At 46.7% G+C, this 12,661-nt stretch overlaps 1 protein-coding gene across 6 annotated transcripts in view; it reads right to left on the reverse strand.

The window, feature by feature from the left end:
- GPR161 (G protein-coupled receptor 161) overlaps nt 1-11,299 on the reverse strand; it is a 58,186-nt gene extending 46,887 nt beyond the window's left edge. The window contains exons 1-3 of one of the 6 annotated variants that reach the window (XM_072830487.1): nt 11,186-11,299; nt 7,668-7,866; nt 5,303-5,426 (exon numbers count right to left, since the gene is read on the reverse strand). In XM_072830487.1, the coding sequence (XP_072686588.1) occupies nt 5,303-5,318 (16 nt within the window). In that variant the 5' untranslated portion in view covers nt 5,319-5,426; nt 7,668-7,866; nt 11,186-11,299. Of the gene's footprint in view, nt 1-673; nt 773-5,258; nt 5,427-5,935; nt 6,071-7,078; nt 7,123-7,662; nt 7,867-11,185 lie in introns of those variants that run through there. The other 5 variants (XM_072830485.1, XM_072830488.1, XM_072830489.1 and 2 more) reach the window with 5 other exon arrangements.
- Between the last annotated feature and the right edge of the window lie 1,362 nt (nt 11,300-12,661).

Genomic DNA, 12,661 nt, shown 5'->3' on the forward strand with positions numbered 1-12,661 from the left:
TCATGGGTGAGGAGATACAGACCGTAAACAAAGAGACAATAAATACACAAAATAATTACAGATAGTGGTAGATGCCATGAAGAAAGAGCAGGGTGAAAGGGGAAGGAATGGGTGATTGGGGGAGTGGGTAGTCAGAAGGTCTCTCCCAGGAGAGAGTTGATCAAAGCAGAAAACAATGCAAAGGAATTTCAGGCCAAGGGAAGAACCTGTTCAAAGGCCCTAAGGCAGAATGAGATTGCTGAGTTTAAGGAATGGTGAGAATGCTGGGGCGAAGTAGAAGAGGGACCAGCAGACCAGCTAGATGACATCACAGAGGGTACCAGACCGTGGTGAGGAGCATGGATAAAAGCCCATGTGTGACAGAGACCCCTGGAGCAATGTGACTGACATGTTTTAAAAGGGTCACATTGCTACTGGGTCAAGAACAGATGTGGGGGGATGGTAGAGGCAGGAACACCAGTTAGAAGGTGGCTGCTGAAGCCTAAGTGATAGGTGAAGGCTTGGACCAGAGTTGTGGTAACAAGGTGGTTTGAAGTGATGAGATTCATTCATCTCCAGCATTTCAGAACTAAAAGAGGCCACAGGAGCAATTCAGTGTAGCCATGTTATCTTACAGATGATGAAAGAGAAGCCCAGAGAAGTGAGTGAGTTACTTAGCTACATATGTGATTACCGTAATCATCGGTAGAGCCCAATGTCCTGTCACTACAGCTCCGCAGAACCGTGGGGTGTAGAATGCAGGTAGGAAGGTGAGCCCTCTAGAAGGCAGTCCCTGTCAAGTGTCAAACAGATGACTGTCTTTATTTTGAGCAAGGATGACTTCTTCACCAAATCCAACATGCCTCCTTAAGCGCCCGTCAGTGCCACTGCTTACCAGGATGCCCTCTGCCACACTACTTCTTCCTCTCCCATCTGTAGAGGAAATTAACTGCTTATCCCCCTATATCCCTTTGCTCTGAGAGCTGTCCCCAAGTCTCTCCTGGAGAGTCACCCTTTGTAGACCTGAAGTCCATGTGCCTTCACGGATATGGCATATGCTTTATGCCGCGCCAACCAGTACATTCCGACTCCCTCTGAGCCACTGAGTTTATGAGGCATAGGGCCTGTTGCTGGGGTAGCTGGGAGAAAGACATCCCTCTCCCACTGGATTTGAACCTGGTAGCATTCCCTAGCCATCTTGAAGGGAGAGCCTGAGACCAGAGCAGGTAAGAAAATGAGTCCCAACAAAATCGTTTGAACCTGGAACCCATGCCTGAAGCCACTCTTGAGCTTTTTAGTGGTGTGAGCCAATAACTTTCCTTTCTGCTTAAGCCAATGTAAACTGGATCTTCATCACTTGTAAAAGGAGTCCCATTCAATACCTAGCATCTCTCTCGGTGTGCTCTCTCTATATACCAACTTAAATGGTGAGGACTCCAAAATCCCCATCTATATCCTGGACAACTCTTTGGAATTCCCGATTCATATCCACCCACCCAGTGAGTGTTTCCTCCCATATGTCACACCCAGGCACCTCAGCTAGAACACGTGCAAAATGGAATTCATCGTCTCTGCGTCTACCATCTCAATATGCTATTCTTCATGTTTTTCACTACTCTAGGAAAAACATCACCACCCACCCAGATCACTCAACACAGAAACCTAGGACATCAGAGAGTACTCGTGCTAGGTAATCCTGAGGGGGCTAAGGCCCTGACTAACATTTTCTGAGTGTGTGACCTTGGGGAGGTTAATAAACATATCTGAGCCTTAAATTTTCATAGGACTTGCTAGGTTTCAGTGAGATGCTGTACGTAAAGCAATAAATGTTGGCTGGTTCCATTCCTTATCACAGACATCTACTGCATCAGTAAATTCTAACTCAAAATTCATGGTCACTGCCACTACCCCAGCTCCAAGCCTCACCATCTTTCCCCACAATGACTACCGGACATTTCTATTTCATCTTCTTACCTCTGGTCTCCCTCACCACTCCCCAGCGCTGCTAGACTGATCGACTCCTAACCAGCGTGGTCAGGCCAGGCCTGGCCCAGCCACCTGCACAACACATTCATTTGCAGCACCCTCCACTGCAGCTCTCTGAATCACTCCCACTTCTCCAAACACCCAGTGCTATTCCTCTGTTCCATGACTTTGCACAGCAATGTGTCTGCTGAGAATGCCCATTTTCCATCTTCTCCCACCCAGGAAAGAGCCCATCCTTAAGACCTGATTTAAAAACAAAAAAGTTCCTCTAAAACATGAAAGAAAACAGAGCTCCCGTATGGACTAACGAGGCTCACAGGCAAATTCAAACCCCGACTTCCCCAGTGTCATAGATGAGGGAACCTGAGAAAAGACAGAAGAAAAGAAACATTAATGTAAAATACGTTTCAATGAACAAAAGCAAAGAAAGAATGGAAGGAAAAGAGAAAATATTAGAACAGGTAATCTTGAGATAGGAGACAGCTTCCCAAGCAGGCCCAAAAACTTGAAGTTCCACAGAAAAGCAATACAGATTCAGCTGCGTAAAGTCATCACTTGGGCACATCAAAGGCATAGCAAAGCAAAACTGGGGAGGAACACATAAAAGGCAAGATATGTGATGTATTAACAAGAAAAGAATTAAAGTCCAGAATTTAGGAAGAGCCTCAAAAATTGATGAAATCACAATTCGACAGGAAAACTGGAAAAGGATTTCATGGGGCAATGTGAAGGAGTGTACATTGATTAATCTTTTTTTTTTTTTTTAAATGTAAACTTGGGAGAACCTAAAATGCATAGAACTTCGATAGGGAATGGTCTCTAAGAGGTTTGTTAACTTTGTAAAACTCCATAAGCAGAATGAGGTAGCAGAATAGAATACTACTATATTTATTTTTTAGAAGGAGAAAACAGAAGACACATTTTATTTGCCTACAGATGCACAGACTATCTCCAGATAAATACACAAAAACTGGAAAAATTAGTTGCGTCCAAAAAGGGAAAAAGGGCTGAGGTAGGAGGAAGGTATTACCTTTTACACCCTTTGAATGTTGTGCTTTATATATACTATCTATCCCCAAAGTAAACCTAAGTAAATAAATTCAATCTTTTTTCCTGCATAATCACCAGATCCCAGTAAACAAAGGGAAATCTACTTAAATAAATGCTTAAAGTAAAATACCCTTTGGCTTACCAGCTTCACTTGGAGGAGTAAGTTTTATCCAGAAATACTCTCATGTACACAGAGATGTGTGTTCACAATAGCATTACTTGTAAGAGAGGAGCTTGGAATGGGTCTAAGGGCCCATAAATAACCTATTGTTTAAATGAATTATGGTTAATCTATACTACGAAATACTATGCAGCCATTAAAAAGAATGAAGTATATCTATGTCCTTTGTTCTTTTTTTTCTTTTTTTTTTTTAAAGATTTTATTTATTTATTCATGAGAGACACACACATACAGAGGCAGAGACACAGGCAGAGGGAGAAGCAGGCTCCTATGCAGGGGGCCTGACATGGGACTCGATCCTGAGTCTCCAGAATCACACCCTTGGGTTAAAGGTGACACTAAACTGCTGAGCCACCCGGGCTACCCCTGTTCTTTTTTTTCTTTTAAGGATTTCATTTATTCATTTAAGAGAAAGAGAGTGCATGAGCGGGGGCAGGGGGAGGGAGGAGAGCAGAAGGAGAGGGAGAAGCAGACTCCAGCTGAGCAGGGAACCCAACTTTGAGCTCGATTCCAGGACCCTTAGACCACGACCTAAGCTGAAGGAAGACACTCAACCAACTGAGGAATGCAGGTGCCCCTCTATTTCTTTTTAAGTAATCTCTGTACCTAACATAGGGCTTGAACTTATGACCCAAGATCAAGAGTCACACATTTCACTGACTAAGCCAGCCAGGCACCCCTATGTTTTTGATACTGGAAGACATCCAAGTCCCATTGTTTAGTCAAAAAAATAAGTCAAAGAGCACACAATAATATATGATCCCCATATGTATCTTTAAAAATGTTTTCAGGGATCCCTGGGTGGCGCAGCGGTTTGGCGCCTGCCTTTGGCCCAGGGCGCGATCCTGGATACCCGGGATCGAATCCCACATCGGGCTCCCGGTGCATGGAGCCTGCTTCTCCCTCTGTGTCTCTACCTCTCTCTCTCTGTGACTATCATAAATAAATAAAAATTTATAAAAAAAAAAAATTAAAAAAAATAAAAATAAAAATAAAAATGTTTTCAATATATTAAGGTTGGTCCTAAAGTTGGAAATACAGAGAATATTTTATCACGTTTTATAATATAGTATCAATAAACTATGTGTTACATATTCAACTATACCTCCAGGCTCCGTTGGCATATACTCAGGCACTGAGGAAGACCTAGAAAATCATATACTTACAGTGGTTCCCTCTCAGCCAGGACAGGGAATGGAGCAGAAGTGCAGGGAATTTTATTTATCTATACATTTAAAAAATCTCTTATAATAATTCATGTTTTTAAAAAAGTTACTACACTCTAGGCATGCTTTCTATCATTTATCCAAGGTCACAGGTTTGTTAAATGGCAGGGATAGGTACAGGCTGCCTGGCTTCAGATTCTGCTCTTGATGTAGCACTCCCTCACCTGCTACTTGAGTAAAAAACAAACCCAAGCCCAAATTTGATGTGCCTCCTGCTGTTTTACTCCAGCTCACATAGAACACGCCTTCCTTTATGCTCCCAGCTTCCCTGAACATATCTGCCCTGAATGCCTGCTGGGCCCATAACTGGCCAAGGAAACAGATAATACCCGTTGTAAGCATTCTCATGGTGTAAGACTAGAATCAGATGAGATTAGCACTGGCTGAATGAATGAAGTACTGAGTCATAAAGTCAACCCTTCCTCCAAACTCAGACAGGACTGATAGCCATCTCCAGCTTTGTTGATGTTTTTTGTTCTCAAGGAAAAACAGCTAGAAGACACCACTCCTCCCCTCAAGTCATGCTTTATTGCATCCCATTGCTTCCTGAGGTCTAACCCAGAGGTTGTAAGCTGGCAGTCTGCAAACAACCAGCCTGCACACATAATTTGGTTGCCCTGCACATTTTGAAAACTGTTTTGAATTGGTTACCAACTTTTAAAACATGAGATTTTTATTCCCATGAAAATTTACAGCTTCCCCTAAAATCCAGGTCAAGCAATAATGTGCTAGAGTTCTGGGGCACCTGCATGTCTTTTTATAACGAGTCATGCTCCCAGCCAGCAATGGGCACCCCCCCAACCCCTTGCCAGCCCTCCTCCTGCAGCAAGGCTTACCGACCAGCCCAGGTAGCAGCAGAGTTTACACCACAGAACTGTACCTCCTTTGGTGGACATTTAGGTCAGTTCCAGTTCAGCCCATTCTGCCTTCCGTGGAACCCAAACAAAGAGCTCAGCCCCTCTGACCACACAGTCCTCCGTCTCTGATACTCCCACCACACAGGGCTGCAACACAAAGAGAATGGTATAAGTACCAGAGGCTTTGGATTTGGTTTCTAAAATGCTAAGCAGGCCTCTTCTTGAGGAGTCCCTAATCTCCCTGCCACGGTGGTAGAACTCTGGGGCCGGGAGAAGTCCTGCGTTCAAGGACCTGCCTGTGTGAAAAGCGCTGCCAAAGTCAAAAGACCTGAGTTCGATCCTGGCCCCTGAGCCGAGTACTTACCTCTCTTGAGTCTGTTTCCCTACCTATAAAACAGGCTAATTGCACTTCACCGGCTGTTAAGTAAATGATATTAAAAAGTGTATATGACAAGTGCTTACAAACATCTTACAGGTACAAAACAGGATAGGTGTGGACCAGAACAAGAAAAGAGGGGAGCTTTGGAAGAAGTGACAGGAATGGGTGACACAAATCCCAGTTAAAGAAAGGTGGCTGAAGAGCCTGTGTCTGTGTGATCTGAAGTCCTCCTGCCTCCTCTTTCTGCTTGAAGGGCCTGGGAAATGCCTCTTCTCACCTGTCTCAGTGGCTGCAGTAAGATGGGTCAGAAGGGAAGGCCACTTATTTCCCTGATGCAGTGACTCTCCCCAGCTCAGCTCCAGGGCCAGGTCACTGGGAGAGAGGAGGCTGGGGTGAACCCCAAAAAAGAGACCCGGTGACGTCCATCCTCCCCAGCCTCTAGCACGCTGAGATAGGCTTGCCCGAAGTTACCATTACCCCCACTGGACTCAGCAAGGCACTAAGGTCCCTTCCCTCCAAAACCACACCACCTCCCTACTCTACAGTGAAGAAGATCAAATGACCTGCTCTTGAAAGCACTTCGAAAAAGCGGATGAAAGGTACAACAGCGAACAAAAAAGCCCACAGAGATGTGCTATAAAGTGATGCCAATGCCCAGCTGTGTGGTTACTGGAAAGCAGACCTCTCGGAAGCGCACCAGGGCGTCCCAGCTATCCAACAGACGTTCTCATCTCACATGCCTTTGTTGAAAGGTGGCACGGGGTGAAGCTGTGGCCCGGGACGCTGGCCAAGTCCCCCCAAAGCTACCCCAATCTCCCTCTGACAGATGAGTGGGGCCGAGGCGCCCACCCCGCGTCGGCCCGGCGACTTCTGGGCGCGCTTCCCACCCAGCCTCGGGGAGACAGCGCCCCGAGCCCGGCCGCGAGGATGGGAGGACGGGAGGACGGGAGGACGGGAGGACGGGAGGATGGGAGGACGGGAGGATGGGGCTCCCCCGGTGCGCGCGGATTCCAGCCGCCGGGCGCGGCCGCTCCGCTCCCCCCGCCCCCACGTCTGTCCCCGAGCGCGGCGTGAGCCCCCTGCCCGGAGCGAGCACGGCCCCTGTCGGCCCGCGCGTGCAAGCCCTGCCCTCCCTCCCGGGGGGCTTAGAAAGGGGCTGCGGGCGGCGTGGGGAATCGGCGCGGGCCGGGAAAGGCCTGTCCGAAGCCCCCGGCCGCAGCGGAGGGGCGCGCCCCCAAGGTCTTCCCACAAAGGGCTCGGGCTCCCCACCCGCAGGCGGAGCGCGGCCGGGGGGGGCGCGGGGAAAGAAGAGCGCCGTGGGCCGGGGAGGCGAGGGCGAAGGGGCGCCGAGACCCTCCCGCCTTCCCCCGCCCGGAACTCCGCCCGGCTCCCGCCCGGCCCGCGGACCCCGCCGGCTCACCGCGCCGCCGCCGCCGCCGCCGCCGCTCAGGGCCCGGCCCCGCCGCCTCTCGCCTCGGCCGCCGCCGCCGCCGCCGCCGCCGCCGCCGCTTCCTTCCTCCCCGCCGCGCTCGCAGACTGGAGGTTTCGGGTTTCAGTCCGCCGAGCCCCGCCGCGCTCCTCCCGCCGCCCGCCGCCCGCCGCCAGCACGCGGACCCCGGCGGGCGCAGGCCAAGTAACTTTGCGGCGCTCGCGCCCCTCCTCCGCCGGCCCGCCCCCCCCGGGCCCGCCCCGCGCCCCCTCCCCACGCGCTCTCCCCCCCCCGCCCCCCCCACCCCGGCCCCGCGCCGCCCCCCCCCCGGGCCCGCCCTCCCCGCGCGCTCTTCCCCGCCTTCCCACGACCCGCCGCGCCCGCCGCTCTTTGTCTCGCCCCCCGCCCGGGCCCTCCCTGAGCCGGTCGCCCCGTCCCAGTCCCGGCCCTCGGGCCGTCCGTCCCCCTTCGCTGCCCGCGCCTTCGCGCTCACACTTTCGGCGTCGCCGGGGGCTCCGCGCCGCCCCACCCTCCTGGCGGTCGCCCCGCGCCCCCGGCCGGCCTGTGCTGCTCACCTCACCTCTCCTCGTCCCGCCGGCCCTGGACCCACAGCCCGCGGCGCGGCTCCGCTCCTCTCCGGACCGCGAGGCCCAGCGGCGATCAGGACGGCGCGCAGAGCCCGGCGCCGCCAGCTCCGACGGCAGAACCCTTCCTTCTCGTGCTGTTGTCTCCGTCGGTCTGGACCGGCCGCTGGCCTCCTGCGTCTTCTGTGCTGCAGCCTAAATAAGGGGAAGAAAAGTTGAGACCGATGGTGAACTGCATAAGGGAAGGAGGGAGAGAGAAAGAGAAACCCGGTCTGCAAGACTCAGGTCAGAATTTAGAAAGCGCAGTTCACCAAACTCCAGCGAAAACTGATGCCGTGCCCAGGGCAGGACCCAGATTCCTCCGAAATCCATCTGCTTTGATGAAGGCATTAAGTATTCCCTTATCTACCGGTTGGGACTGTGGGAGCTGCTTCCTTATTGTTATTAGGCCACTGAAGCACCATTTAAAGCAATAATTTACTGTCTAGCACTTCCCAAACACCAGCTCGTCTTCAGGGACAAATGGAATAATGGGGAGGGAAAAAAAAAAAAAAGTTAATGGATGCCTTAATATTCCTATGGGATGGATGCTTTATTTGGTCCAAAACCGGAAGCTGAAACTTCTCTCAGAGTCTAGGTCACCAGAGACCCAGATGCTGAAGAAGCTTAAAGCAGTGTGTTAAAGCAGATTATTTTAAACTTTTATTCTGAAGTCCCTAGTTTATTTGTTTGTTTTAATCAGCATGGACTGTGGCACTGGCTAATCTTTGTGACCCCGAGGGAGTTATTTATTTAACCTTTCTGAATCTCAGCTTATTCATATATAAAATAGGCATACTCATACCTATCAGTTGCATTTAAAAAGATAAAATGAGATAATGTAAGTAAGACATCTGGTGCCACAGAGCCTGAGAGCTGAGAGAGAGCCCTTTTGAAAGTTGTTATTTAAGAAAGGTCTGAGAAGATACACAATAGGTTGGCGCGGAGAGAATAAGAAAAACAATTATGGATCTTGTGCCTTCATATCCACTCATGATGTAAAAAGACACCCTTCCCATACTTCTTCTATTTCATTTTGAACTCTTCAACTGAAAGCCTTTGCTCCCCTGATGCTCGTTATCAAATATATTATTTATCACAAAGGTTTTTCTTCCCATAGCTCATAAGCTTAGAACATGCAAGGATAGAAATTGCTGCCAACAAATGCATTTTTTCAATTGCTCTCTTAAGATTTTTTTTTTCCTTCTGGAGCTAATAATGAGCTGTAAGCAGTAGTCACTTGGAGGCAGAGAAAAGATAGAAAAATTGTTATCAGTTATTTCACTTAAGTCATGTATAGTTGTGTGAAAAACATGACATGGATTTTGTGTGAGAATTGTTTTCAAGAAAAGAGAGATACATAGTAAGTCTCCTTTTCCGAGGCACCGTCATAAGTAATTCCTTTTGGAGTCCCCCAAAGATTTCTGAACTAAGATAATGAGAGGCTTTGTCCAAGTGAATCCTAAATGCTGTTTGAGGAATCTGCATATGGTAAGACATCTTGAAAATAAAGTATTTTTCCAATCCAGTAGTCTGCATAAAACTAGTCAAAGCAAAACTGTGAGTATGCTGTTCCTTCTGCAAAAAATATTATTCCCCTACTCTTCAAAGATTGACTCCTTACCCTTCACATCTTCAGTGTCACCTCCTCAAAGAAGTCTTCCCTGACCAGTCCAAAAGAGGTTCTCTAACCTTTGCTCTCTCTCAGAGCTCCCTATGCTTTTTCTATATAAAATTTATTTCAATGTATAGCATATCTAATTTTTTTTTTTATTTACTTATAGTATGCCACCATTGGTAGATACAAACTCCATGAGAGCAGGAACCCTATCTGGCTTATTCACCACTATAGGACCAGGGCCAACTTTTTAAATAAATTAAATGAAAAAAATAAAAATAGCTAAAATCTGTCTTAAGGGGCATCTGGTTCTCAAACTTTAGGATTCTCAAGAATCCCTAAGAGATTTCTTAGCTGCAACACCAGAAGCACAAGTGATTAAAGAGAGGTTTGATGTGTTGGATTTCATCAAAATTAAAAACTTCAGTGCTTCCCAGGACACCATGAAAAAAAAGACAACTCACAGAATAGGAAAATAAAGGACTTGGGACGCCTGGGTGGCTCAGCGGTTGAGCATCTGCCTTCGGCCCAGGGCCTAATCCTGGAGACCTGGGATCGAGTTCCATGTCTGGCTCCCTGCATGGAGCCTGCTTCTCTCTCTGCCTGTGTCTCTGCCTCTCTCTCTCTCTCTCTCTCTCTCTCTGTGTGTGTGTGTGTGTGTGTGTGTGTGTGTGTCTCATGAATAAATAAATAAAATCTTTAAAAAAAAGGAAAATAAAGGACTTATATCCAGAATCTATAAAGAACTTCTACACCTCAATGATAAAAAGAAAAACATTCTACTTTAAAAAGGGTAAAGGATCTAAACACTTCCTCAAAGAAGGTATAGAAAGAGCCTATAAGCACACGCTGGACATCACTAATCAGCAGGGAAATGTATATGAAAACAAATGAGATTCCACTTCACAAGCATTAAGATGTCTATAATGAAAAAGATGATGACCAGCGTTGTGGAAGATAGGGAAGACTTAGAACCCTACACTGCAGGTGAGAATGCAAAATAATGCAGCCACTTTAGAAAAGTTTGTTAGTTCCTCAAAATGTTAGACATAAAGTTACCACATGACCCAGCAATTCCACTTGCAGGTATTAAATCACGAGAGAAAAACCTACATCCACCCAAAAATCTATATATGAATGCTCATGGCAGCATAATTCATAATAGCTAAAGAGCAGAAACAAACCCAATTGCCTGTCAATTGACGACTGGTTACAAAATGTGGTCTATCCATGTGGTGGAATATTACTCGGTCATAGAAAGGGATGAAGTATTGATGCACGCTCCAACATGAGCAGACCTTGAAACCATGGGGCTAAGTGAAAGAAGCCAAACAGAAAAGGCCGCATATTGTTATGATTCCATTGATATGTAATAGCTGGGAGAGGTAAATACATAGAGACAGGTTAATGATCCCCTAGGGCTGCGGTGGGGTGGTAGCAGGTGACTGCTGGTGGATACAAAGTTTCCCTTAAAGGGGAGGAAATGTTATAAAATTAGATTATGGTGATGATTGTACAAGGCTGTGAGTATACCCAAAACCCATGACTCGTACATTTTAAAGGGATGAAATTTATGGTATGTAAATTATGTCCAATAAAGCTCTTTTAAAATAAAAAGAATCTCATATGGAGTTTGTTAGAATGCTGTTTCAGGCCCTCCTCCTGGAGAGACTGACTCGGCAGGAGTTAGGGGAGCTGCTGTTTGCTGCTCTGCACCCGTTCCCTCTCCCAAGGGTAATATGCCCTCAAATTTCCTTTGGGAAACCATTGCTTCCCCCAGGGGGTCAGTCATGAGGTTTGCACAGGATGACCTCTCCCCAACCCCAGGGCTGGACTCTCATTGTCAGCATTTCATACTTTTTCCAGCCAGATGCTTGGCTCAGGGATGGAGATAAGCCGCAGGCCTCTTGGGTCAGGATGAAGCCTCTAGGACATTTTGGTGAGATTGCTGGGTAGGTGGAACCAACATCTGAGGAAAGAGAGAATGAGAAATAGTAGAACTGAGGTGCCAGCTAAATCATTTGATCCTTGATGAAGCCTTCCCTGAAGTTGATATACCCCCAGACTGATCAGCTATAGGAAGCAAAAAATATTATTTTATTAAGCCACTGCAGGTTTAATTTCTGTTATTTGAAACAGAAAACATCTAACTCAGCAGCTCTCAATATGACATTTTGGAAATCTCTGGGAGCATTTTGGGATTGTCACAATGATTAGAGGGTACTCTAGACATTTAGTGGATAAGGCCAAGGATACCAGATATCTTGAAGTATGTGACAAGGAGAACAATTGCCTTTACATGTGATTTTTAAAAGACCCACAAAGTGGTTATTTTCCAAGTCTAGAGTCAAACTATTTACAACTAAGCACAAAGAAGTTGGTTTTTGTTTTGTTTTGTTTTGTTTTGTTTTGTTTTGTTTTGTTACATACCAGTGCGTCCAGGAATGCTATTCCTGTGTAATTTGAAAGGAAGAGCGTACTTTGATTTGTTCAAACCTCACTAAGACTTATCAGTTTGGAAAATCACATCCTTGTTAACAATGCTCCCCATGGTATTGGATTTACCAACAAAAATTCAGTGACCCGGTCTGCATTTATATATGTCACAGTCACCGGGATCTTATCTACAACTTCAAGTGTCTGACCAATTCACAGTGTCATATAGTAGGATTAACATATTGAAATGAGCATCATGTTGCTATTCATTCATTCAACAACAGTTTTCTGAGTACCATATGCCAGTGCCTGGCCCTAAAATTACAACAGTAAACAAGAAAGACAACAATCCCTGACATCATGGAGCTTATATTTGGATGAGGGAGACACAGTAAAAAAGATAATAAAATAGAGCAAAATATATTCTATTTTAGACAGTGATAAAGTGCTTAAAAAATAATAAGAAGAAAGCCAGGAAGGAGAAATGAAGTTCAGGAGTGGGGGTGGGGCTTGAAAGGTTAAAGAGTCATCAGGGAAAGCTTCACTGAGAAGGTAGGTATCTTATTTCAAATTTATTACAAAGTTATAGAGATCAAAACAGTATGGCACTGGTATAAAATCTGACATAGATCAATGAAATGGAATTCAGAGTCCAGAAGTAAACTCACAGATAAATGGTCAACAAATAAATATTTTTTCAATAATAATTTTTTTTATTGGTGTTCAATTTGCCAACATACAGAATAACACCCAGTGCTCATCCCGTCAAGTGCCCCCCTCAGTGCCTGTCACCCATTCACCCCCACTCCCCGCCCTCCTCCCCTTCCACCACCCCTAGTTCATTTCCCAGAGTTAGGAGTCTTTATGTTCTGTCTCCCTTTCTGATATTTCCTACCC

Source organism: Canis lupus, chromosome 6, assembly GCF_048164855.1.
Source record: "Canis lupus baileyi chromosome 6, mCanLup2.hap1, whole genome shotgun sequence".
Taxonomy (NCBI): Eukaryota; Metazoa; Chordata; class Mammalia; order Carnivora; family Canidae; genus Canis; species Canis lupus.